Raw genomic sequence first — 26252 nt, 5'->3', positions numbered from 1 at the left:
ACGTGCACCGGTCCTTCTGCAAGATCCGTCCGATATGCCGACCTGTGCGTCGACGCCAGTTGGAACCCAAAGGAGCGCGCGAGTTTCATATGCTACGCCAATCGCGCGGTCGAGCAAGGGATACGATCTGGTCAAAGCGATGGTTGGCTTCCCTAAGATACCCGGATGCAGGTATCGAATCTGGTCTGTGGCGGAGCGTAGGATCAATGCAAATCTCGAGATGGAGCCTATTGGAGTTCTCGCATTTCGAACAATCAGACACCGCAGATCTGCAGCCTCTGGATTATAGCTTCTGCAACATCCTAGCCATGCACCTGTGCATTTGGGATGAGGGAAGCATTGTGATTGTCTCCTTCTGGTCGTCATATCCAGATTATTTTGTATTGCATTACAGTACCCCGTTGCACAATCCATATAATATCAACCTGCCCCACTCGCGCACTCGTAGAATTCGGCTGAAAGGAGCAACCTATAATTAGACTGAACTGGGCTACAACGAAAGTCACCTTCTCGCCATAAACATAGAAGGGCAGTGAATAGGTCAAATGACAAAGCTTCACGTTGCATCGCGTGACTTGTCGCACGCGTCGTCCAGAGACATGATGTGCCTTCCACTTCCTTTGTATGACGCATTTTACATGCTCCCTTGACCATTGCGTTGAGGGAAAGGGCCACGCAGCTTCGATGGTCGATTCAAAGGATCGGTCACATTTCGAGTCGAACATGCGTGAACCACCCTAAGGCCTACGATACTTACATGAAGAGTGGCGACCCTCTGTCTGTGACTACTACATTTCTACATATACTCTGATATTCTTCGAAGAACGGATATCCTCACTTTATACGTTATTTCCTGCTGCACATCCAACTTGCAGCTGTGCCGGCTTATTTTTCTTTCTCTAGATTTCCATACACCGATAGAAATGGCCGCTCCCAACAATTTTTTCCCACAGAGCTTCTACGATAGCATCGCAGCGGCTGAAGAGGCTGGCAGAATGGCTGCTCAGGCAGGGAGTGAGGCGGCCGAAGAGGCGGCTGAAATCGCACGAAGAGCCACCCAAGCTGCCGCTTCCTTGGGACAGGCTAACACTGGGAGCTCAAGCCATTTCTATGGTGGCATTGATTGCAACTCTGGGATTGTATTTGTGGGGAACCAAGTCAACGGAGTAAGTCGATGCGACATCACTCTAATGGCCATCGCCTTGGCCTCTTCCGAATTTCTGCTGGCTGACAAGCCCGAAAGGAGCCAATGCCTGACACTCACACTTCTGGAGACGCTGCTCGTGATATATTCTCTTATAACGGTTCCGAGGACAGACAAACCGGGTTCTCCTCGTCCTCCGACTCGGGCGATGATGACAACGGATGGATGAAGCCGCCAACTCCCGGCCCTAGACATGACCAGCATTCCTCTCGGACAAACGCTCACACAACTCAGACCAACTTCTTCCATGGGCGCATCGACACGACCGGTCAAGCAACAACCATCGTAGGCGGGAACTTTTCCGGTTCATTCAGCTTACCTGGAATCAGAGTGGGCGGTTCAGGCGGCTCTACTGCTGGAGAGGAAGAGGTGGGCTCAGGTCGAGTCGGCCAAGTGAACAACTTCTTCGGTACACTTTCGAGCAATAATCTTACAGGTGGCAATGGCTCTGCTAGGCATACAAGGCGAAGAGCAAGACGAGGCCCAAGACACGCTGGCTCGTCAGATGGAAATGCTAAAATACCCAACACCACCGAGACTAGCTCTGGAGCCGGCTCTAGCCCTTCTTGGAACGATCAAGCGAACAAGGTCGACAACGTCGGAGCCGGCTCATCAGCCAACGCCTCGAATTGCTCGAACCACGACCAACCAGTGGGATCGGACAGAGGAGGCTCTGCCAACAAAAGATTCCACCCATACCACCGAGGAGGAGGAAGATCCGACAGATCCCGTTCAGTGACGATCGCAGGAGACTCGGGAGGTGGATCGGACTCGGAAACCATCGCCGGAGGCTGGGAGGAGATACAATAAGGAGATTACTAGGGGTAGTGAACGGTGGTTCCGTATCACTGCATTGCTGGCCGAAGACTTGCGTCACAAGGTGCCACAGTGCGATCTCCCTGCAGATCCTTCTGTTTCAATTTGCTACTAACTTGATGCAAAGGCGTCCAGATATGTCCCCTTTTGGCACTATGAGCAAGATTACGCGTTCTCGCTCTCGCTTAAGTGAGACATCACTGTCAGATTTGCCCCAGGCTCCCGCTGCGCCGAGGCACAAGTGAAGGGAGACAGCTGGTCAAAGAATGGATGGCAACGATCATGCATTTATTCATGACGTAGATGGCGAATCTGGTCCTTGAAATCCGTCCTCAATCCTCAGCGGACTGTCTTATGCGCTCGAGAGCGTGCGAGGCCTTGTTCAAGTCCAGACCTATCAGGACAGCTGTAAGGGTCATGCAATGCTTCCCCAGCGCTGCAAAAGGCATCAGGACTGCCGAAACCATCATCGATGCTCGTCTTCCAGGTTCACACAAAGGAGCTTGTGGAGCGCGAGAATTGCTGGGGCTGATCTTGTGAGAACGAGGTTGGAAGTGTCGAGTATCAAAAGTTGCAAGTTCCGTCCGAGGTACTCCGTCTGCTTGCATAAAGAAGGAGTGGCAGAAGGTGCGATAGACTGCTGCTTCACAAGCAAATGCCCTGACACGCTGAAAACCTGCACGTCATCAGGGGCTAGACCTGGAAGCGAGAGGAGCAAAGGCAGCTGTGGAATACTTCATCAAAGGTAGAATCGACATGACGAGGTTTTAAAGTAGGGCTTCTCGTGCTCAAAGGTCCCAGCGAGAAGGCTCGACTCTTCATTTTCAGAAGCGGTGAGAGCAGGGGTTTACCCAGCAGTATAAGAAGCAGATTTTCTATCAGACTTTCGCCACTTCATGGGTTATTGGCAGTCAATCCGTAACTTGGTGACTCGACAGATTTCGACAAGTCACGATCGAAAAGGAGTCGCCATGTCCTCGTATTCGAATAATAGCACTAATCTCACTCACAGACCTCCACCGTCCTCCGGCCGTTTCAGGGGTCAAGGCCGCACTCTTTCGGACTCCAGCGCTGATCCCGCTAACTCCAAACAGGAGGAAGGTTTGGATCCAGGGATGGGCGCCCTCATGCGGAGTCTGGCCGCAGAGCGGCAAGGCAGATCTCGTCTCCGTCTCGGGACTGCAGCTCCGGCCGCGACGACTGAGGAATCAGCATACTCAGCCGAAAGAAGATCCGTGAGTGTCTTAGTCAAGTGCGGGTCGTATTGGTGTGGCTGATTTGGACTACATCGATGTAGGGAGCATGCTTCAACCCCTCGAACGGAGCTTTGGGAGTTGAGGCGGTGCAGCAAGGGGATGTCACCCAATCATCTGGGAATCCAAGAGTTGGTCGGCCGCATATCATTCACATGGGCGATGTCATTGGCTTGGCTCCAGACAATTCGTCCTGCGCTGACGACGGTGTTGTCGATGATGTGTCCGAGTCCTCGACTCCGTGTCTGACTCCCACGACCTCAACAGTCTCGTTCGGCGTACAAGGCGAGCTCATATCTCCGTCCGGGAATATAGCGGCGCATACCCGTTGCCAGGTAGTCCGAACTATCCGACCGGAAGTACCGCCGTTGGCTCAGAATCATCTCGCTCGCACCATCAAGCCGGGGAGCAGGGTACTCGGCTCAGTCGGGGGCAGACCCAGCAGCCGGTGAGTCTTTTCTTTTCTTCCGATTTGTCTTCGTGTGGCACTGGACAATACCAGACCAGGCCATGTGGGATATCTTCATAGTCAAAGCTAAAGAGGATATCGCTTGGGCACCCTTTCACCCCACAATGGCGCTGATGTTGGAGATCTCCGCGGTCTGGTACTTTGCAGCGTCGTGGACATACTTACGAGGGTAATTTGTTCGGTCCTGGTTGTGAGATCCATATGGGCAATGTGAGTTGATCTGTCACCCCGAATGCCCTCTTATCGCACTAACGCCCGCCATGCATTATCGCGTTTCACCGACGGGAAGATTGGATCATCAGGATCGGCATTTCGTGAACATACCTTTATCGGAAACGTTGTTAGGGAGGACAGTAACGTCCATATAGGCAACATTTACTCGAGCACCGACGCTCAACCAGATTTCAGCTTGTTTACGCCGGGCAGAGGAAGGTACAGGCACAGCGACAGTATTCATGACAGTAACAGTGAGATTGAGGTGGAACAGTACCTGCTTGACGACGATCGGTCCGGCACGCAACATGGGGCCGAGAGACTCGAGCAGAATCTGGAACAAGCAGCCGCATCGAACACCATCAGTGACCGTTCGGGCTCAAGAACTGTATCGCCTGATGCCGGCCGGCCAGAGGAAGTAACAGCGTCCCAGTCTCAAGTCGGGGGAGAGCAAATTGAGAGTGACAGCCAAGAATGGGAATCGGTAGCTGGAACTCCCAAAATGGATTGATTCATTAGTGGGCCGGCCGCCGCTGCATTCGGACTCAGTCGAGCTCGTCAAAGCACATCACGAGAACTGTAGATCGAAATCTCCCTCTGCCCTAAAGGACTGATGTGTTTCATCTACATGCATATGATGTCTTGTGATCATCATTGCATCCTAGTGGACCGAGGTAGGCTTTGACTACTGTACTTGATACTGGTGGCAGCTTAGGGCGCATTGCAGTAAGGGACACGGAAGGCCGCCACAGTCAACATTCAACGTTGTCTGCTCGTCAGAGGAGGACCTGACTTTGCCTTACACAGACACGTAAGCCTCTGTCGCAAACTCATTGTTGGCTCACAACGGACAGCGTACTTTCACCATGCAGTCGCTCCTTTGCCTTGAGCCGTCATGTCCCCGGTGATGCGGCGTGGTGTGGTACTATATCCCTACTTAGACTTCGTCAGAGGATCACAAAGCAGATCGTCCAGCATAAAGGAGGGCGCGAAGTAGGGCAGGCAAAGGATGTTTGCCATTACGAATCCTGAGGCTGACTTGTTTGGAAACCTATACATGGTGAAATGTAGAAAATTTTAGTAGACTGCTGGCATACCGAGTCCATCAACCCATCTCAGCTTATCCATCTCATCTAGTCTCGTCTTATCGTATATCATCTCATATTCTCTGAGCGTGCAGCGTATACTTTGCAAGCATCAGTCCATCCATTCTGACTTCTAGCCTATTTCTCTACCTTTTATTTGCCCCAAATCCATACAGATACAACCAGATCGTTCCACAATGAACACTCTCGACAGACTCATGGACAGAATCGAGCGGTCCATGGACAATTTCTCCGGTAATCTCACCTCTACTTCGAGAACGAACGACGATCTTGACGGAGCCAGCCATAACAGGTACGACTCGGAGGGAGAAACTGACCGTCAAATCTACAAATGGATGGAGAAACTCCGAAAGATCGGAGGCGATGTTCACACTTCCTCTGAAGAAACGAAGACTTCTAATGTGGAGATTTCTTCCACTGATAAGAACGGTCTCGAGCACACTCAGAGCACTAGAACTTGTTTGACTACCGTCAATGGTCGAGTGACAGAAGATTTTGAGGTGCGATCCATCAACGGGGTGAGTGGATTGCCAGGCTTGCCTTGCCGTACCTCAACGGACGACACACCCAAACATACCACGAGGATGTACTTGCTCAAATTGACATCTTCTACAGGTCAAACAGTCCAAGACACAAGGTCAGGCGAGTTCAAAATTCGATACGATCACCTCATTTTACAAAGAGTGATTCCCGGTCACCGATAATGGTCCGGAGCAGGACGTAGGTCTTTATAGCTGAAGCCTTGTTACGGCAGATTGGGCTGATGCATTGCCTCATCCAGTGCTATGATTTACAATATATACATATTTGCATTATTCAGAGATACACAGAAATACCAAGCTGACACGGATTACGGTTTATAATGTTGATGCTATACTATACTCTTCGACGATATGAGTAAATGTAGGTTATACAATGACAGTCTTGAAGGCCATGATGATATTTGTTTGGGAAGGAGAGCAGGGCTCATGCTGAAAAAGTGATCCAACCATTCTTGACTCTGGGACTTCCTTCAGCCGATTCTTGATGTATCGGAATATGGTTGATCTCAATAATTGGCGGCGGAACACCTTTACCCCCTCGATCCACTAAGATGCCACTACTACTCAACGGCGATGTCGTGGTGATTGTCCCGTCATCCTCGTTGTTCGTGTGCTCAGAATCGAAGCTTGTCCAACTGGCATCAGACAGTTTCCTACTCGCCTTATTCTTGGGTGGCGCAGGTGCTTTTCTCCTTCCCTTTGGCGGGGTGGAGGGCGATATACCGGCAGATCCCAGTGGTGGAGTCGAAGTCTCCGATCTCAGTATCTCTTGCGAAGAATTATTGGGATGTGTATAGGAGGAAGCAGACGACGATGGTCTATCTCGACCTGGCATACTCAACGAAGCCGACACGTCGTTCAGGGATGATTGACGGATTGGATCGCGGGATGTATAGATGGATGTGCTGCACAAGGATTTCGGTAAGGCCGATGCGATTGAGTCTAGAGAGATAGTGGATGAAGTGGATTCTTGACGTTGAGCATTTCGGACGTTCTCGGCGCTAAGGTGAGGAGTGAGAGTCAATCAGGACTTGCACATGATACGACAGTAGTCAAAATGAGATCACAGGAACAGTTGAGTGAGAGAAGTTGGGCCCACCTATGACTTCGCTCCAACTTTCTTGGCTCCGCCGTGCACCTCTCCACTAGACGCGTGGTCGTCGCATTGACCTCCTTGATATGATTGTTGGCAATCAGAGAGTTCAGGACAAGCTTGATCTGAGGGCGCTTATACGGATCTGATCGGAGCTGAGTATGGTTAAGTAAAGGATACAATACTCGAAGGTAGGTATGTCGAAGCTTCGTTTCAGGTTTCATCAGCTCACGACCTTCCACTTTTTTCCAACCCTCGGTGCAGGCAAACTCACAGCTTCGCATTCTTCCGGTAAGTCCACAAGCTCACGTATGAAGACGTCCAGCAATACTCTCAGATCATTGGTAAAGAAGTATTCTTGTGTGCCAGGGGTAGTGAAAAGGAGATAGAGGATCTTGAGAATGAGCAATTGTACACACAGATCGTCCGGCGTATTCTCTGCAGATCATTAAATTAGCCCATGCCCCTCGCCATGAAGCATCCTTGCGTATTCGAGCCCTTCGACTGAGCTGTATGCTTAGACACGGTAAGGACTCACCTGCTCTGTTGAGCATGAAGATCATATTCTCGCCAAACGTTTTACTGCTGCCCAGCCTTCTCATAAGCACCACCAAAACTCTGTTGTTCTTCTTCGCCTCTTCCGAATGATCATGATGATACGCCGACGAAGCCATCGTTCCCGATCTCGCCCGATAATGATTCCTCATATGTCCTCCTGATCCACTGCTAACATTCATATCTGGCGACAATAGCGAGGCAGAATTTGGCTGAGAATGGGATCTGAAAGAGCTCGAGATTGCTGATTCCGGTTCATCAAAGACTTTGATGTCCGAAGGAGAGGTGATTGATTTCCCATCTCCATTGATTTGATTATCGATCCCAATCCCTATAATTCCGTTACTCTCCCCCTTCGTAGGTGGACCACCTCGCTCAGGTCCCGAAGTTGACGATCTCGAGGGCAGGGAAGATACCATGAATTGTTCGTTTAATGCCACTATCAATTTGATCACCGCATAGTTCAGTCGTTCATCCTGCATGTCCCGGGTGGTCTCGACAAGATCAAAGAGGTGATCGATAAACGAGTCGTCAAATTGGGATAGTTCGTCTGGTGTGAGCTTCTGGACACGGCATACTTCGTACATCAGATGTGTGGCAGGTAACCTCAGTCGAGCTTCTATCGGGGGTAAACCGAGAACGAAGTTTTGCTAATGCAGGTCAGAATATCAGTATCGGACTTGAAGCTCCCTTCGTAATTACATAGTGATGGCTCACCTCGTCGCAGTCCAGGCCGACCACTTCGCCCAGAGTTGGTAACAGCTTTCTCCATTTCCTATGAGACCTAAACAAGCTGGGATGGCGATGACCGTAATACCATATGATGTGATACAGTATATACAAATCGTGTGGGTTTGTGTTCTACGTGGTTTTTCTAGTCATTAGCTTTCATGCCTTTTAGGTAGTGAGCGGAAAGCACAGCAAACTTACTTCTTGCGCATCAGACATCATGATTCCCACCATCCTCTCATAGTGAAAGGTGAACAGCTCCGAGTCGAGAATCAGTTCAACTGCATGTTGGATCTCGGTGGGCGAGGTAAGATAGCGGTCTGCGAGGGTATCATCCGAGGTTTAGTAATGGATCCGAACCGTGTTGAGTCAGGATATGACAGGTGATTTGCACAGTGCAATGGATGGGATGGAGACTATGAACGACTTACCATGATAAGCCGCACAGAAGGTCACGAACATCCGTAAAGTCCCATCTAGTTGAGCCAAAGTAGGCGATTCAGGTATATCCGCTATCAATTCGAGTTCTGTATCACACATGATCTCAAGACAAGTCAGCTTCAGCGATCTGTCAAGCGACTTACGAGTCGTGCGAGCGGTTACCGTTATGCCCAGGTTCACATGACAGTGGAGAAAAAGATAATATTCAGAATGAGAGCGAGGCTGGGCGAAAGAGCAATAAATGTCCACATACCGTGCCAGAATTGTTCTGCGCTATGTACACGAACATGCACATCCATACTCCCGCCTGCCAGCTGCTCTGACTCCTCATTCACACCATTTGAACCTGAGGCTGAAGTCGAAGCTGCATGATCCCTTGATCTCCTACGAGAGGAAGAAGCGGATATTCCTTCTCGATCCTTGTCTCTGTGAGAGTGATGGTGGCTGTGATGGTGGTGATGACGGAGGAATTTATCGGTGAAAGACGCTTCGCGGTGAGGCATGTTGGATGACCATCGATGAGAAGAGCGAATAAGGCTTGGCGTTAGTTGACAAAGGCTCGAGCAGGTGTTGACTATTCCATTGTTTCCTTGAAATCCTCTGTCAGCCTCTTCTATGGGGATTGGTTGCTCGTATCTCAAGCGAATGTGATATCAAGTGACGGAATGAAGTGTCGCTTCGAGCAAGCAGAGGTATAGCTGAAGGGTAATCATGCATGTATCATGCTGTCATTGTCATTCCCTCATCCCTCATTCACCGGTCCTGACCGGGATGGAGACGCGGTGTACAAGCGGGCTTTTATTGAGGTTTCCCCTTTAACAGACACCTCTTCTGACCTCCACAATCAAAGATCTCTCGATATTTTGGCAAAGCCATCAATGAGGGATCAGCCTGAGCTCATCTCACATAGCTAAATTGCAAGATTGAAGAGAGAATACCATTAGCTCATCGGAACTCAGTCATACAGACGCCAAAGTAGCCCAGAGGTCCGAAGAAAGCAAGAACCCTACAGAGACAGAGCAGGCTTAACATTGTTTCATCTTTCTCACCATGTCCTCGTCCAGGATAGAAATACTGAATGATGGAGGTACGTAGCAGTATGAATCATATGCACATCCCAAATTTAACATCTTTCTCTTCCATCATGGAAAGGCTTAGACTGAATGACACTTCTTGCTCTAGGCCTCAGACACGATGCAAGACGACCGTACGAACTGCGCTCAACATCTTTCCAGCTGAACACCCACCCGACAGCCGAGGGAAGTTCGACGGTCACTCAAGGATTGACGACGGTGCAAGTATCGATATTCGGGCCCCGGGAACCACGTCAACGGAGTCAGGCAAGTCACGATAAGGCAATCATAAGTGTTGAAGTAGGGGTAGTACCTTGGGCTCAAGGGGGTGGGGGTGTCAAGAGGGTCAGGGGAGATAAGTGAGTCCGGAGTGACCGATCTTTTCCAATGTTTGTCTTTTGACCAGCGACCTATTCTATTCATCTTCTTCCCGTTATCCCTGCGACTGCCTCTGATTTTCCCGCTTTCCATGTCGCCTTCAGATTAGGCTCCCTGCTTTTCCCCAATTCTGCTCTCTCATGCACACCCTCTTTTGCTTTAATTCGGGTCTGAGTTTGGACAGCATCCGGAAATCGTGTTGGAAATTCAATGAACTGATCGCGAGATGCCGTGTATCACATAGGCGTCTACAAGAGATCGGTGCTTCCATACGCCAGACCTTCGAGCCAGTGATAATGACCCACCTATATCCCCGAAGCGAAATAACCATAAACGTGCAAGTACTGTCCGCCGATGGGGGTGAGTAAAGAATATTTCATCCTACATATCCCTTGTCACTCCTCGTCTTTCATCCTTCGATAGAACGTCGACCGAATTCAATTCGATGTCAGCCTTCCCGTCATCATCCTGTCTGTATCCGGTTGACACTTGGAATGATGACCGACTGATCGATCCAATATTATAGGCATCTTACCAACCTCCATAAACGCCACGACCCTCGCCCTAATCTCCTCTGGAATCTCCATACTCGATTACACAACCTCCATCTCCATCGGGCTGTATCTCAAACAACCTTTACTCGACCTGAGTCACGTGGAAGAACAAGACCTCCCTAATTTAGTCATTGCCTCCCTGCCCAACTCGGGGAAAATCACCCTAGCTCAGATGGAGACTAGGCTACATGTCGACAGGTTCGAAGAGATGTTATCTCTCGGCGTGGAGGCTTGCCAAGTCCTGAAAACAGAGATGGAGGATGTGGTCAAGAGTCAGACGGAGAAGATCGTAGAGAGGATGGGGGTCAGGTCGGTAGTTTCTTCTGGGATGGCTGTGGACGAGTGATGAATAGTCGGGCTCTATCCCGGCGAGATACGCTGCACTGCACCGAAGCAAACACAAATAATGCCGTATGTGCAATGTATCCATATGTATAAAGGTGCAAAGAGCACAGGAGCAGGATTCGCGGCACCGTCTTGCTGTGAGGGTCTTCACTGCGAAATATGTCATGTACAACATACATTCAATCGATCAATCGATATCTACAATACAGGAAAACAAGATACAAGGTGTCAACCGATTATGGCGTATCATCAATCTTGATATAAAATGTAAGATACGTGATACATGAAAAATCATCATCAAGATCGGAAACTCCGTAGCATAGCCCTGCTCTGTTTACGCAGGACACACATTCATCCGATTCGTCACCACGCACGAGCTTCTTTGCCCATTACCTATCCTAGAGACCACTCATCGCCGATTGAGGAAGAATGTACCTTCGTAACCCACAAAATTCTCCGGGGTGTACGTATCTCTCCATCGACCCACGAAAATATCGCCAGCCAGGACGTATCCGCGGTATATCCATTTACCTCTTGAGTCGGGCTGCCAACGGAGTCAGGTTTGTCAGCACTGGATTCTCCGAAAGACTTCCTCGCTATTCGCTCTTCAAGAAAACAAAAAAAAAAAGTAAAAGCAAAAATCAACACCACTCACAGCATACTCTTTGACCAAACTCGCCATCCCATCCCAACTCCTCACTCGGCCTTTCAAGATGAATTTTCCCCAAGCACTATGTCCCGTGCCACTGAGCAACATCTCCAGTCCACTTTCTTCCTGCTCCTCATCAGACAGGCTCAACATCTGATCAAGTTCTTGTGGGGGTACAATCTCGTACCCCTTTATAGCCTGTATCTGCTGCTTGATAGTCTGTTTCAAGGTCTCCGCTTCCGCAATCTCCGAAGCGAGGTTCGCAAACGTATTAGGTGGATCCGATAATGGGAATCCCGCATTTACCGGTGGTCCATTTAATGGTAATCCCTCTCTATCTCTGACCACACCTTCTTCCTCTCCCGCTTCCGCTTGAGCATTCTCATCCGTGGAGTAATACTCATCATCACTACTCTGATGAGGACTATACAAGCTCTCCGGTCTCTTCACCCACCCGATCTTGCGCACGTACGTCTCTTTGATTCGCCATACCTGGGCTTGTTCCCCGTATGGCCCTTCGTATAGCGCTCTAGCATGTCCAGCTAACATCTCCCTGAAAGCATCAAAATCAAAAAAGGAGAATGTGCCTTCCCAGCATCCGTCCCAACATCCTTTCCACCTGGGGGATTTTAGACCCTTGGTACTTAGGGGATCATGGCATGCTTTGAGACGGGCGAAATCAAGATCGTGGTTCTTGCTATTCCCAATGAGGAATTGCTGCTGCTTCTCGATCGGGATTGGCGAACCGGGGCGAGTTGGCGCCCTGGACGTCGACGTGGATGGAACGATCCCTTCTGTTCCTGGCATGATCCCATCTACTAGGTCGTTCACTCTCACGCCGTTCGTAATCGGAGTATGGGTACCGTGGTGGTGGTGATGATGATGAGCGGGAGCGTGTCCTTGGCCTTGGCCTTGGCCCTGCCCTTGAGCATTTTGCATAGTCATGAATGGAGGAGTGACCATGTCCAGCTCATTATCGCTTTCCCCGTCGATATCTTCTCCCGGTCTGCGATAGAAGAATCTCAAGATAGCTGCGTGCGCCAAGAAGGGTGGGCAGACGGAGAGTTGTCGACCAAAATGTTCGACCGCGCACGATCGCGAACGTGGAGTGAGGTCGGCTACGAACGGGTTGGAGTTGTCGGAGGGGGGTAAAGGCTTGGTCAGAGGCAAGTCGGGTAATGTCCACGGAGCGAAGTAGAGGTGATATTGTTGAGCTGCAAAGACGTATGGTCGAAGGACGAACATTCGTTCTTCCCTCTGCTCAGGCGTCTCATCAGGTGCGCCTATGACAGATAAACAGCGTGAGCTCAAGAGTGCTTAGGCAAAATGGTCCGTCGTCGAAGGTGATGCGGTGTGTGATGTGAACACCCACCTGACCCGCCCACTAGCCACGCTATCCACATCGCTAACGATCTGCCGACGGTCTCAGCCGGGTACCCGGGCTCCACAGCTGCAGCCAGAAAATGTTGTTCATGATATAGCTCCAGCAAAGCAGGTAAGTGGATGGTCGCTTTCGGTCCGATCAGATGTTCCAGGTTTTTGCCGTCTGTAGTAAAGCATCCAAGGATTCAGCTCTGAGGATACAAAGTCAAGAACCGAAGTATAGTTACTCGGTTATGATGACGCGCGTAGTTGAGAATAGCGATTGGGCAGGAGCTCACCATTCTCAATCAACATGAAATAGATAGTCCAGAGATCATCATCCTCGATCTCACTGACATCTTTCTGTTCAATCATATCCCTTAATCTGAGGAGACAATTAATCCTCTTCTTGAGCTCTTTGGTCAGTTCTTGGGCTTTCAACTTATCATCTTCGTTCGTCTTTCTTCGTTTCCTAGGTCGTTTCTTCAACTTCCGAGCAATGGCATTGGCGTTTGGATGTATTCTCAGCCTTCGCTCTGGCGCATCGATATCGAATAGGGCTTTGAAAAGTTTACCATATAGTCGGGGGTTCGTGGTGGGGTTGATAGCTTCGTTGATCGTTCGACATGATAATAATAGATTTATCGGCGGTATATCCTCGAGTGTATTGGATGATGAGGTTGAAGCTGAGAAGGAGGAGGATGTAGTGAGGGATAGGTGGTATGAGATTTGCGATATGATTTCGGATGGAATCTGGTCCAACATCGTATAGCTAGTGACCTTCTTACAGCGGGATGACTGTGCGTATCTGTGTCTGTATCTGGGTGGATTATACTTATCTCGTTACGGTATGTATGAACGACAATCAGTCGCACTATGTCGAAGGCTTGTCAGAGGACCAATGTACGTTGGTCCGATTCGTCTCGAATGGTCTGAGAGATTGCAGTGTGAGATCAAGGATGATTTGTGGTGTGATGAGGTAGTGTCGATCTCATGCCAAGCGAGGGTACACTCTATTGCAACTCGGTCGTAATTGATTGGTTATGGTTACGGTGGACCCACGCACTACCCGCTCACTCATCCCATCGCCCGCCGGAATTCCCTATAAGCAACTGGGTAAAATCCCCGAGATCACGTGGTTTCATCCATTCCAGTCAACTGATCTCCTCATAAATCTCATAATCACCTCCACTTATTAGGCCATGACCAAGCACGTACCTCTGTTAGTACTACGAGAACGTTGATTGACACGACACCAGAATTCAATCATTTGCATACAGACAAAGCATCACTGCTTCAGATGACTGACAGTTAGCATTGGCACTTCCAATCATCACTTCACTTATACCGAGTAAAGATCCGAAGCTGAAGTAGCGAGCAACATGTCTCTTCCTAGAAGTCTCACTTTCCTTCGTCAAGGTACAGGCGGCCAAATCCTGGACATGTAAGTTGCAGCAATGTCACCTTAGACCTTTATCGCGTAGCATAAATTCACAATGGCTCACGAAGCGCTTATCCGCAGCTACCTTGATCCACTATGTCCTTACTCAGCTAAGATTACAAGATCCCTCAGTACCAATGTCCTGCCGCTCATCACCAACGGAGGGAAATACGAAGGCAGATTGAGCTTGGTAACCAGAATCTACCCTCAGCCATTGTGAGAGTCCCAAAGAAATTGACATGATTAGCCTCAGTCATGATTGAGTACATGTCGCACAATATCGACTCATTGAGGTGCATGCTATCTATAGCCACTACTTCGCTCCATTCCATACCGAAGCTCTCATCGTATTCGGCAAGACCTATCCCGACTTGTTCTGGGAATACCTCACCGCCGTGCGTATCATCCCCATCTTCTCTGCTACCTGACGACCATTCAAATTTCCGTGCCACGGATAAGAGGACTTTGCTGAGCTGCTTTTCAACTCAGATCTTCGACACTCAGACCGAGTACTTCAACCAACCTTCCACCCAGCTCACCCCCTCTCAAACACGAGACAAACTCGTGAACCTAGCCACGGATCTACTTGAGAAAAACAACAAATTCACAGGGCCCAAATCCAAGGTCTTCGGTGAGTTGAGGGATAAGTTGGAGAATAAAGGTAGTCCGAATGGCGGGACGGAAGCTACGGATGATCTCAAATATCTCGGTAAGTGATGTAGGTGTGTCGTGCCGTGCGGTGTCATGTCATGTGATGTCATTTCTTTCGATCAAATCCGATGAAGACACTTCCTTTTTCGTGCTCGGCCCCTCCCCCATCTCGCTCCTATAGAGCATCTCATGTATCGTGGATCGTATAACGCGATGCTGACCCAGCTCATCCTATCCTATGAACCGACAATCAACAGTCAAAGTCGGTCGTCAGAACGGTATCCACGTCACTGTGGGTTTCTTCTCTTCATCTTTCCAACAATCAAGAAGAAACCCCTTCTGTCTCTTCACTTGTGCTGATTACCGGACCGCGACTGACCGAGAGTATCATGGTGTTATAGCCCACCGCCCTCCTTGACGGCCTGAAAGACGATTCGGTAAGTTCGTCTTGGGGCAAAGAAGAATGGGAGAAATGGTTATCGTGAGTGTACCTAGTGCAGACGGTCTTGGCTATGTACATGATATAGTTTAAAACTGATCATTCACTCGGTTGCAATAGCGACAAACTCGGCCAGTGATCCACATCCGAAATGCAGAGCCTTCTATTGGAGTACAAGCAAAGCCAGCGTTTATGTTGTCAGATTCGAGAGTGATTTCAGTAAATTGTTAGTTGAGGTGCAAAGGCAGATCCCGATATGATTATAGTCGGATGTCAATCTACGTCACGAACTATAATATCATGCGTATAACGTAGATCTCCGCCAGAGCGTGATCGGTTGAGTTTCAGAAAGGTACTAGAAGTCCTCGATGCTCCTATTCAGGTCCGCTTTGAGGTGCTCCCTCATTCCCGGGGGTAAGATCGGTTCACCTTTATCGTCCACTACGTAGCCTATCGAGTCCGATTCACCCATAGTAATCAGCTCAGTGCTTCATCTGTCGACAGACAAGAAAGATGTCTTGTTTGACGGATGATTGGCTGGCCAAAAGTGGCTTCGGTAGTGCATGAATGGATGGACGGATGAGAGTGCAGTTGAGGAAAGAAATAACGGAAAGCTGAAATATGTCCCTGTCCCAAAGATTCCACCCGATGATGTCAACGAGATGGACGACACTCACGGAAAGGCATCTCGATGGATTCATATTTGTTGAACGTGATAGTTGGGAAATCCTAAACCATCGAGTCAGTGTCGCATACATCAGCTCTCTTGGACCTCGAATCGTATACTCCGCTCAACCGCAAAATCTTATGGTAGATAGATAAAGTCGAAGCAGATGTAAAGAGACAAGTCGACTCACGGTGAATGGTATTTTATCGAGTGATACTATGAGCACCAACAGCAGTCTCGTCTCAGCAAATCAATGAGCCAGCTCTAGCATAAGTTCAAGTTGACACCCGAAAAAGACTCACTCTGATCTTCCACAACAATCTTCGTGACCCCCACAGCCGTGTCCGTAGTCATCTGTTTCTCCCCTAGATGCCTTCCCTCAAACCCCAACTTCCTTAGCTCTTTCGTGCGGTCTCGGGGGGGATCATCTCCCAGTATTCCTCCATAGAGGAACACGTCAAACGTATCTGCATCTTCGGGGGATAAGATCTTCTCAGCTTTGGGATCTAACAAGCATACTCGTTCTTTAGGAATAGCCTTTCTGTCTTCTCTGTCTTCGGCCGACGACGACGACGAGGACGACGAGGAGGAGGACTTCAATAATTCGAGAATTGGTAAAGACGTCGGATGTCCTTTCGAGGTAGATTCCAAGTGTATAGTAGGATCCCCCGACGAGGATACCGGGGAAGGCGCAGATAAGTGAGATATCAGAGGAGGGATGGAAGATGCAGAGAGGGAGGTGAAATGCACGGTCGATTGCGGACCGACGAGTTTGAGCATGTGGGAATACCTAGATAGAATGACAATGAGGCGATGGAACGATGGAACAACATAAGTCAGCTATCAGCCCAACTTAGAGTCGGTGCTACTTCTCAGATTGGTCGAGCACGAGTGTGAATTTTGAATATGATACGTCGTATCAGATTAGACGCAAACCCAACACCCACTCCAGCTTGACCCATTCAGGTAACGCCTTTGTATTCTCGTCGTCCTCCTCCATATGCTCGATTACATACTTGAAACCCTTTGGCTTTGTTTGAGGCTGAGATGCCATTGCGTGACTGTCGGACATACTCGTGATGTTGCTTGTCGCTTGTCGCTTGCCGGTTCTTATGACATCTATGATAAGTGAAGATTCATTTATTGTACGATGTTACGCAGAGTACAAGTAGAAAAGTTGAGCAACAAATTTATCTAATTAACGGTAGCGAGCGAAATAAGACTACGCACGGTTCAGGGTAAAAAGCGGGGTTGATCGAGATCAACTAGTACTACCGCACCGTCCAGTTCTCCTACAACCATCAATTCTTAAATATCCCAACTACTGCCGATGTCGCATGTGCAGCTCAAAGCGGCATCCACACAAGCATAAAGAAGCACAGCTAGCTTCACAGTGAAAGTGAGTCCCATTATGTGGCTGCTTTTAAACGTTGTTTCATGAGATACATCAAGTGTCATTTCTACTGTATTTCTTTCTCCCGGAACTCTTTCAAAAGCAAGCGATCAAAGGTAAAGCAAAGCAAAGCAAAATAAGCAAGCAAGCACCTGTCTCGTAGACCCAAGTCAAACTAAATATATAGATGATAAAGACGCGCAGCGCCAATATAGAAGTGTGTATACTGTATAGTGTATTACTTTCTCAACGTCCACTAAACCCCGATGATCAGAATGACGGATGTCCGCCATGTTCCTCGTCTCATTGTCCTTGTTGCCAATCACAGCAGCTCACTCCATTCCCCACACCTGCTCTAAATTCCCCCGTAAGCATCTTCCTCCTCGTACACACTCACAGCCCTTCCTCTCGGTGTACCAGCCCATCCAGGCGAATCAGTGATACTCCCTGGAACGCTCATTCCTCCCGGGCTAGGCGGCGGATACGCTGGCGAGGGTGCAGCAGATGGGAATCCAGTCGCGCCTGCTGAGCTGGCAGTATATTGCGGCGTCAAGCCCGAAGTCGTAGGTGCATTCCTATTCAGGGGTAAGTCGAATGGGTTCAAAAGTGTTTCTCCGGTAGAAAGGGGGGTAGGTACTTCCTTCAAAGGGGAGAGCGGTTGACCGTGAATGTAAGGTTCAGGTGGATTCACGGTCAATTCAGGTAATCGCAATGGTGCATCTTTCGTGTTCGCATTGGTATTGTCGTTTGAAGCTGGAGGAGTATCGGTATTTGGGTTGGGCGAGGGGGTAGCTGAATAAGGTGTGGCGGGCTCATCTATACCTGCAGTAGTGGCTACTTCGGCGTACATCCTCTTCTGCTGTGTCTTCTCGTCTTCGTACATTGCTAAAGGCTGAGACTGTCTCTTGAAGTTGAACTCGCTCATCAACGGCGAAAGAGGGGCGAAAGCCGGAAGAGGTATATGACCCGGTGTCAAGGACGACGAGGATGCAGTCGTAGCGGCGAGAGGCGGTGGCGCAAGAGGTGGTGTAGGTACGGTGTCGTGAACCACGAGTGATTCCGTGGGAGACATCACTCTAGGTTGATTTTGACCGGGAGTCATGGATACCCTGCTTCTACCTTCTTGGCCACTAGACGCGATCCCGATCTGGCTGATTGGGGTTCTGGGTTCATCGGCGGTATAAGCTAATCCGGGGGTAAGGGGTTCATCGGCGAAGTCTTCAGCAAGGGCAAATTCAGCAGCCGTCGAAGGTGCGGCAGGTCGACCCATCGGCATCGGGCTAGGCATAGGCAATGGCATGGACATTGGCGCTTGAGCGTAAGGATGTGTGTTTGGTCCCACGAGCTGTCGAGAATCCGCTTGGGGGGATACGTCATAGTATGGTGAATACTGATCTTCATGACCTCCATGACCGTACGAGATGGGAGTGGCTCCAGCTTGAGGGTTGTATGGCCTTCCTTGAGCATCAAACCCGTACGTAGGTGATACAGGGTAAGAGTTGCCCATTGGCATGGTCGTACCTCCTGCACCGAATCCAGCGTGATTGCTACCCCGTTCATACATCTCCGAGTCTGGTCGTCCGAGTGAGCCATCAAATGCGTTCTCACGAGCCATAGCTAAAGCTCTTCTGGATCCAATCACTGGAGCAGCACCTGCGCCGCCGTAAATATCATCGTTGTCAGAGTATTTCTCGTTGGGAGGTGGATACGGTGTGATATCGTCATCTATCTTTGCCCATGGTGATTTGCTTGAATACGATCGTGCAGTGTATTTTCGCTAGAAATCAAAAGCCAAGAATCAGTCGCCGTTGTGTGATGTTTTGTCGCTTCGTCATGTGACGTGTGACGCGTAGGTGAGACATTTGGCGAACTTACGTATAACCAGCCAATTAAGGAACCAATCACGACTATACCTACAATTGCTCCCAACACTGCTCCGACGACGGCACCTGTCGACATGCTATGCATATTTGTCAGCGGATATCGGGTTATATCGACGGAGAATGCTCACCCAGATGAGGATGAGGTCGATTTAGCAGCGTCGAGAGTGGACGAGGGCAAGGCTGAGCTAGACTTGGTGGACGTTATGGCTCGAGCCGCGGAGGATGCGGTTGTCGAAGTATGGGTAGTCGAAGGTGTGGTTGAGGTAGTTGATGACCTCGTGCTTGTCGTCGAGGGCGTGGTGGATGTTGATGTCGACGAAGAAGACGGCGCAGCAGAAGAGGTTGAGGTCGAGGTGGGCGCTGTGGATGTCGAAGTTGAGGACTGAGCAATGCGTCAGTGATACTCAGATACATGCATGATCAAGATGCTTACAGAAGCAGCGAGTGTGCTCTTCGCAGAGCTGATCGCAGCCAGAGTCGCTTTCGCAGAACTATCGGCAGAGCTTCTAGTGGCAGTGATGGCAAGGGGATTCCGCGTGGTGCCCAGTGTAGCAGCTTGAGCAGCTTGTCGTTGCGTACTGGTTATTTGTACAGCTTGTCCGACAGTACGGGTGGCCTGAATGATCATTAGTCAGACAGTTCATGAGTCAAGCGGATGGCGAGGCTGGTGATGAGAGGTTACTTACAGCACCTGACGGAGCGGTGACATGACCGTATTCTCCTGCTGCCTTCTTTTCCAGGATGATCCCGCTATCATTAGGCGACCTGACATCGATATTCACATGTGGTCCAGCAGCGAATGCTCTGGATCTGGATCGTCTGAGTAGATGAGCGAGATGAGATGCATCCATATTGCCGTTGTCGTAGTCTGATCCAATTGGCTTTCAATCTAAATGTCCTGTGAGAAGTTGAAGCTTAGGGGTTGGTCTCTGTTGAATGATCGTCTAGTCTTCTTGGGTGTATGGGTGCGTGTGTTGTACGACTCGAGCCGGTCGATTATACAGTTGTTTCTATTCGTGAGATTCTAAATGAGTGTAATTTGAGTTTGATGGACGTGAACGGCGTTACTTGAAAGTGTTGATGATAATGATGATGAAAGAAGGGAAGAAAGAAGGACCGGTTGAGTTGAACAATACCAGAATGCAGAATAGATCAATGGGACCAGCTGTTGTCGGTGATGGTGATGGTGATCGGTGCGTTGTAAGAAGTGAGAAGGGTCGTGCGTGAACAGGAAATTATTTAATATCCTGTATCCTGTGTGCCCCTTGAACGTTTTGACCTATCCTTGTACCTTGCCTCGTGTATGTTGTGTGTGTCGTCGTGTTTCGGATGCTAAGATGCGATCCAAGCTAAGCCGAGGGAATGTATAGGCGATGCAGCCAACCAGTGGAATATGTCAAGGACCTCACAAAGGTCTAGCTGCTATGTTTATCGATGTCAAACTGAACAGAACAGAACAATAAATAAACAAATGTTGAAGATGTAGTCTAAATCATCTTCACCCTGTAGACAAATAACACTAAAGATGCATTTATCTGCTCTTGACCCTCACCGCGGATCGTACATGACAAGCACAAGAAGGTATCACGTCCAGACCGCGTTCAGTTCAGTCTATTTCGAGGTCGCCGATGGTGTTCACCTTCAACCTTTGACAAGGCACATTTGGTAAGAAGTGAGAAATCCGTCACGTCCAATTAATTTCTCTTGACCCTGAAGTCAAGCTAAAAAGTCTCGGCAAGGTGATCAAAGCGCGTTTCAGATTTTTTTGGCTTTTTCTTCTGCTTTTTGCTTGTTCACCTTCTGCTTACGTATACAGTTGAGTCGACCGGAGTTAGGCGGTTAGTCCTTGAAAGGTTACCGAGGAGAAATGCAATAAAGTGATTGATGATATATTGCGAGCCGAATGTATGCGTGGGTGGGTCGAATCAATTTAATCTGATTAATGTGACAGTGCAATTCGGCCTTGTGGTTCGGTGGTAAGCGGTTATACGAGTACGGTGGTCAACCCTTGTACCTGCATTACACACAGACGATCGAAGATATCTCTGATAAATAATTCACTCCACTCACATTCCTAACGACTCAGTAAAAATCGCATTAGGACTACATCCAATCGATAGCTCTGACAGTCATCAATATATATATCAAGCATCGATCCCCCTCGCTCACTCTGGTCAAGATGAATCCCATACGCCCTCTCATACATGCGTCGCGACTCCGATCCATCTCATCCGCCTCCACCTCGTCTTTCTCCAAGATCTCAAGGAGGACATTAGTCACTCCCACCGATCCCGTCCGTGCGACAGTATCCAACGTATCGCCAAAACATGTGCGTGAAGATCCTGGAGAGTTAGATGGTGGAGATGTAGTGGCAAATGATATCGAAGGCGGAAAAGGTATGTCAATCACGGTAATGTGTGTGGCGACAGGAAGACTCTTAGCTAATCTTGCATTGCTTACATTACAACACAGAGATGTTTGGCTTCAAGCTAAACCCGGTAGAGACGAAAACAGGGGGTAATGCAAAATCGACTGGTCGACCAATTTACCTAGATATGCAAGCTACCACGCCGATGGACCCCCGAGTCTTAGATAAGATGTTACCCCTGTTCACGGAGCAATATGGCAACCCGCACTCGAGGACGCACGCTTATGGTTGGGAAGCCGAAGCTGCCGTAGACGAAGCTCGCCAGCATGTCGCCAATCTCGTCGGAGCGCAGGAAAAAGATATCGTCTTCACCAGCGGAGCTACGGAGAGTAACAATATGCTCATTAAGGGTATCGCTAAATTTCACCAAGGAAAAAGAAGACATATCATAACCACTCAGACCGTGAGTCGCAGCTATGCACGACCCTTTCCGCCGCAATGAATGACTAGCTGACATAGATTGAAACTGCGTAGGAACACAAATGTGTACTTGATTCGTGCCGATGGCTCTCCACCCAAGGATTCGAAATCACATATCTCCCCGTCCTTCCCAACGGTCTCATCTCCATCAACGACCTCAAACAAGCCCTGCGACCAGACACATCCGTGGTATCCATCATGGCAGTCAACAACGAGATCGGAGTGATCCAGCCTCTCAAGGAGATCTCAGATACCCTCAAGGCTTACGCTAAGGAGAACGGCTGCCAAAAGGCCTTATTCCATACGGACGCCGCTCAAGCAGTCGGCAAGATTGAGATTGACGTCGAAAAGATGGGCATCGACGCTATGTCTATCTCTGGACATAAGCTGTACGGACCCAAAGGAGTAGGAGCGGCGTACGTCAGAAGAAGACCAAGAGTCAGATTGGAACCCCTCATACATGGTGGTGGACAAGAGAGAGGTTTGCGATCGGGTACTGTACCTGCGCCGTTAGTTGTTGGATTGGGAGAAGCTTGCAGATTGGCGACGCAGGAGATGGCGAATGATCATGCGCGAGTGAAGGAGTTGAGCGACAGGTTGATCAACGGCATAACGAGTCAAGTGGATCATATCGTCAGGAATGGTGATGCGTCTGGGTACCCGGGATGTGTCAATCTGTCGTTCGCTTACGTGGAGGGTGAATCGCTTCTGATGGCGTTGAAGGTGAGTCGAATATCCTGGCCTCACAGTAATATTTCGTGTTTTTTTCGTCAATACGAGGACAATTGCTGACAGTCTGCCATGACGTAGGATATCGCCCTCTCATCCGGTTCGGCATGTACCTCGGCCTCCCTCGAGCCTTCATACGTACTCCGAGCACTAGGAGCAGCGGAAGACATGGCTCACTCGTCATTGCGATTCGGTATTGGACGATTCACGACCGAGGCAGAGATCGATTTGGTAGTTGAGCGAATTGTCAGTGTTGTCAACAGATTGAGGGAGATGAGTCCGTTATGGGAGATGGTACAGGAAGGTATAGATATCAGCAAGATCGAGTGGTCTCAGTGAGTGGATATTTTAATTACAACAACCCCCTTTGACCTCAAGTATGCTGACTTGGGCTGTGTTTCAGACATTAAAGCAGGATGAAGATATGAACGAGAATGATGGAGGTGTGGGTGGCTGAGATGGGCTTCGTGCGATGTTGTGTGTAGACTGGACAGGCTGTGTAGACGAGCGTCTCGGGTTATTCATTGTATTGACTAGATTTCATGCACTTTCCTGTCTATCAGCTTGATCAGGAAATTGACCTTTTCATCACATTTCGAAGTTATTGACGCTATGTGTTCAGTTCGTGATGACTTTCGGTGGGCTATACCGGCTTGCGAAGACTCCACTCAAGAGTGTGTCATGGTATGGATTATGAAGGCAATAGTTGCATAGCGACCTTGGCATCAAGGCATAATTACTGGACACTGTGGTGCTTCAATCGACCGCGAAGAAGCAAGAACAGCTTTGCGGATGAAAATCCGTTTCAGCCCAGAGCCCGCTCTTAATGTTCTGCAGGCCTCTCATTTACTTCGCTAGTTCAGAATCAGGAAGCATATCTATTCCGCTGCTCAATAGATCCACCTTAAAAGAATGTGCAGCAGAAGTCACCATTGTCTGCAGTATGCACCGTAACGCCCGCGTTCTGCTGATCGGTCAGACTATTTCTCTGTTCACTCGCGCTTGCAGTCAGGGTGATGAGGAAGACAAATGCGTAAGACAATATCGAGCCCCGTAACGGATTGAATCTACCCAAAGAAGCTGGACTATGATTTATGTGATCATGGAAGGAAGTCGAACATCCGGGTGATGCGGAGCCACAAGCATGGCTCTAAGTGGTTGTCAGCGTGTCAGAATCGAGCTGTATCAGGGTGTCAGAGGCTGACCTGGCAGATCATCTCACTCTGCGGCTCATTGCTACATGATCACTTGCCGCCTTGGGTGCTTCCGGAAGGATCGGTCCCGGAGCGATCGTCGATCCCGGTGGTTTGTTCGCTGACTTGCGCCGCCTCTGTCGACTGATTTCGCTCGTATCGCTCAAACTGCTCTTCCATGTCCTAACGGAATAGAGACAGAGCCGATTGAATTAATGCAGATTCATGAGCGTTTTCCAGTTCAGATTTGGTACTGTATGAGGGAGTCTGATCGCTGTTCGAATTGTTGGACATGTTGTACGGTAAATCACTTAATGTTTATGATGCAGTATCGTTTCTAAGGATATGGAAATATGTGCTCAGATAGTGTAGCATATTTTCTCATGGAAGATCACTTATATATGCTAGGTGAGGCTGACCCGGTCAAGTGGCGATGCCTTGAAGCACAAAGGTTGGAGCAACATCGGATTGAGTCGAATCGATGAGCGGTGACGTTTACTGTAAGCCGCTTCACCACGCATCACAGAATTACTTGTCTATCCTTTCACCTGACCCCACCGATCATGTCATGTCAAGGTACGCCAGGGGCACTGCGGGGCGGGACTCATTCTTGGAGTCTAAGAGAAGGCTGGTGGGGGCTAGCAAGTCTGTTGAGTCTCAACAGACAGCGTTGCTAGGGTGACTTCAAGGGTGTTCCCTCACAAACTGGAGACACACCAGATCTCAACTTAATCACCGATAGTGATGCCGTGTCAACGCTGTGACGCGTATTCAGGCAGCGCAGAACCCCATTTAGCATGCATCATCTCATCATGGTGGAAGACATATATTCGATGATCACCTCAGGTGGTAATTCAAGGCAGATACGACGGGATATCGTTGTACTAGATAAGCGTCCACCCTTCATCTTCTTCATCTGCTTTTCGACCATCCTTCTTCGTTGTGGTCTGGGTGTTCGTGGTCTCAGCGGTAGCTGTGTCGGTCTGTGACTGAGTCTCAGCGCCGGCGTCCGAAGTACGGGACGCTTGGGCGCCCGATCCGGCGCTCTCGGATATACCAACTTTGAGATAGGTAGCGGATTGAGATGACCCTGCCGTAGAGGCCGTTTCGCTTTGAGATGGCCGGGAAGGTTGTGATGATTCCGAGCGTGCACCATATACGGTCTATCACGACTTGTAAGCACTCTAGACGAATATATTGTACGGCTCGAAAATGCACTTACACCGTTGATCTGCAAACCGCTTGTGGCGATGTTACCTCTGAAGACTCTGGAGGAAGCTGACATGCTGCAATACTGGTGTGAAGTTGATCAAGCATCCATCGAACGAACAGGCAAATCGCAATTGTGATAGGGACGTGTGAGTTAGCAAGAAAGAAGAGTGGGAAGAGGGCTCCTGGCGAAGGGGCTATTGTTGATATCGTGATCGTGCAGCTTGGTCTGGGTGCCAGCAGAAACCATTGGGCGAGCAGGAAGTGGAGCACAAAGGTGCAGCGTACTCTCGTCTTCTCATCTTCCTTTCACCTTGCCTTTAACCAGTACTGCATAGTCAAGGGCATGATGTGAGGAAGTTGTCGAAGTACGAGTACTCGTAGCAGCCGCAGCCGATCTAAGCGCGTCGTTGATCAAGGCTTCTCGCAGGGCGAAAGAGACTTACGAGGGCTTTGCAGCAATGTGAAGATGTGGTGGAGATTAGACCTCGTAGTGTACAGCTGCAATCTTGACGAGATTTTGCATCTTCGCTATGGTGCCGAGGTCCCAGTCATTGATTTGTGGGACTATCAGCAGCATGACTCGACCGTATCTGTGACTGTGACGACTGCAGGTACAGATGTCGACCTGATGTGCTTCAGCTGTGCAGTGTCATGGGGCGCTTTCATGACTGCTCATGGCATTCCATTTATCGCTTCTAGCGCCCGTCGACCCCAGATCCTTTTTCGTTGACGGCGTTCCTCGATCGGATCTGACGTAAATCTTTGACGCAGATCGCAATTTACGGGTATCACACACGCCAAAGCATGTGCTTCGTTCGTAGAATGACCACAGGTTCATCGGATTTCCGCTACAGATGTTCTCGGTGGTACCTGTAAGTAAATAATGTTTTGGAAAGCGTCTGTCGGTATGACTTTTGACCTTTTACCCTAAATTCATCTAAGCTTATCCTCAAGCCAGCACCTAAATTACTGGAATCGATCCGGGCCGGGTGAAAATCAGGAGCTCCACCCTAA

The 26252-nt window shown here is 49.2% G+C and overlaps 11 protein-coding genes across 11 annotated transcripts; 6 read left to right on the top strand and 5 right to left on the bottom strand.

Annotated features, from left to right (window-relative positions):
• Positions 1-923: 923 nt before the first annotated feature.
• I303_101660 (uncharacterized protein) lies at positions 924-2014 on the top strand (the record flags this gene model as incomplete). The annotated part of the gene is made up of 2 exons (XM_018405548.1): positions 924-1166; positions 1244-2014. 2 exons carry the CDS (start codon positions 924-926, stop codon positions 2012-2014), a joined length of 1014 nt encoding a protein of 337 aa, XP_018265829.1.
• A 977-nt stretch (positions 2015-2991) lies between these two features.
• On the top strand, positions 2992-4466 carry I303_101659 (uncharacterized protein; the record flags this gene model as incomplete). Its single annotated transcript, XM_018405549.1, has 3 exons — positions 2992-3255; positions 3318-3721; positions 4088-4466. 3 exons carry the CDS (start codon positions 2992-2994, stop codon positions 4464-4466), a joined length of 1047 nt encoding a protein of 348 aa, XP_018265830.1.
• A 771-nt stretch (positions 4467-5237) lies between these two features.
• On the top strand, positions 5238-5748 carry I303_101658 (uncharacterized protein; the record flags this gene model as incomplete). The annotated part of the gene is made up of 2 exons (XM_018405550.1): positions 5238-5579; positions 5677-5748. 2 exons carry the CDS (start codon positions 5238-5240, stop codon positions 5746-5748), a joined length of 414 nt encoding a protein of 137 aa, XP_018265831.1.
• A 279-nt stretch (positions 5749-6027) lies between these two features.
• On the bottom strand, positions 6028-8924 carry I303_101657 (uncharacterized protein; the record flags this gene model as incomplete). Its single annotated transcript, XM_018405551.1, has 8 exons — positions 6028-6604; positions 6703-6902; positions 6971-7134; positions 7235-7901; positions 7969-8112; positions 8182-8300; positions 8412-8507; positions 8675-8924. 8 exons carry the CDS (start codon positions 8922-8924, stop codon positions 6028-6030), a joined length of 2217 nt encoding a protein of 738 aa, XP_018265832.1.
• A 547-nt stretch (positions 8925-9471) lies between these two features.
• I303_101656 (uncharacterized protein) lies at positions 9472-10772 on the top strand (the record flags this gene model as incomplete). The annotated part of the gene is made up of 4 exons (XM_018405552.1): positions 9472-9508; positions 9604-9853; positions 10117-10232; positions 10399-10772. The coding sequence occupies 4 exons, from the start codon at positions 9472-9474 to the stop codon at positions 10770-10772; spliced, it is 777 nt and encodes a 258-aa protein (XP_018265833.1).
• Positions 10773-11180: 408 nt separating this feature from the next.
• Positions 11181-13547, bottom strand: I303_101655 (uncharacterized protein; the record flags this gene model as incomplete). The annotated part of the gene is made up of 4 exons (XM_065968385.1): positions 11181-11315; positions 11427-12703; positions 12793-12966; positions 13082-13547. 4 exons carry the CDS (start codon positions 13545-13547, stop codon positions 11181-11183), a joined length of 2052 nt encoding a protein of 683 aa, XP_065824457.1.
• A 617-nt stretch (positions 13548-14164) lies between these two features.
• Positions 14165-15359, top strand: I303_101654 (uncharacterized protein; the record flags this gene model as incomplete). Its single annotated transcript, XM_018405554.2, has 6 exons — positions 14165-14226; positions 14305-14439; positions 14534-14618; positions 14713-14932; positions 15132-15166; positions 15276-15359. 6 exons carry the CDS (start codon positions 14165-14167, stop codon positions 15357-15359), a joined length of 621 nt encoding a protein of 206 aa, XP_018265835.2.
• Positions 15360-15668: 309 nt separating this feature from the next.
• I303_101653 (uncharacterized protein) lies at positions 15669-17034 on the bottom strand (the record flags this gene model as incomplete). The annotated part of the gene is made up of 5 exons (XM_018405555.1): positions 15669-15763; positions 15991-16042; positions 16171-16196; positions 16283-16770; positions 16928-17034. The coding sequence occupies 5 exons, from the start codon at positions 17032-17034 to the stop codon at positions 15669-15671; spliced, it is 768 nt and encodes a 255-aa protein (XP_018265836.1).
• A 694-nt stretch (positions 17035-17728) lies between these two features.
• Positions 17729-20107, bottom strand: I303_101652 (uncharacterized protein; the record flags this gene model as incomplete). Its single annotated transcript, XM_018405557.2, has 5 exons — positions 17729-19150; positions 19249-19333; positions 19385-19638; positions 19690-19872; positions 19943-20107. 5 exons carry the CDS (start codon positions 20105-20107, stop codon positions 17729-17731), a joined length of 2109 nt encoding a protein of 702 aa, XP_018265838.2.
• A 1328-nt stretch (positions 20108-21435) lies between these two features.
• I303_101651 (cysteine desulfurase IscS) lies at positions 21436-23172 on the top strand (the record flags this gene model as incomplete). The annotated part of the gene is made up of 4 exons (XM_018405558.1): positions 21436-21652; positions 21729-22087; positions 22159-22827; positions 22915-23172. 4 exons carry the CDS (start codon positions 21436-21438, stop codon positions 23170-23172), a joined length of 1503 nt encoding a protein of 500 aa, XP_018265839.1.
• A 1738-nt stretch (positions 23173-24910) lies between these two features.
• Positions 24911-25311, bottom strand: I303_101650 (uncharacterized protein; the record flags this gene model as incomplete). Its single annotated transcript, XM_018405559.1, has 2 exons — positions 24911-25189; positions 25249-25311. 2 exons carry the CDS (start codon positions 25309-25311, stop codon positions 24911-24913), a joined length of 342 nt encoding a protein of 113 aa, XP_018265840.1.
• Between the last annotated feature and the right edge of the window lie 941 nt (positions 25312-26252).

The sequence above is a fragment of the Kwoniella dejecticola genome, chromosome 2 (assembly GCF_000512565.2).
Source record: "Kwoniella dejecticola CBS 10117 chromosome 2, complete sequence".
NCBI lineage: Eukaryota > Fungi > Basidiomycota > Tremellomycetes > Tremellales > Cryptococcaceae > Kwoniella > Kwoniella dejecticola.
The sequence above is the reverse complement of the archived record's forward strand: the minus strand, read 5'-3'. Positions and strand labels throughout refer to the sequence as shown.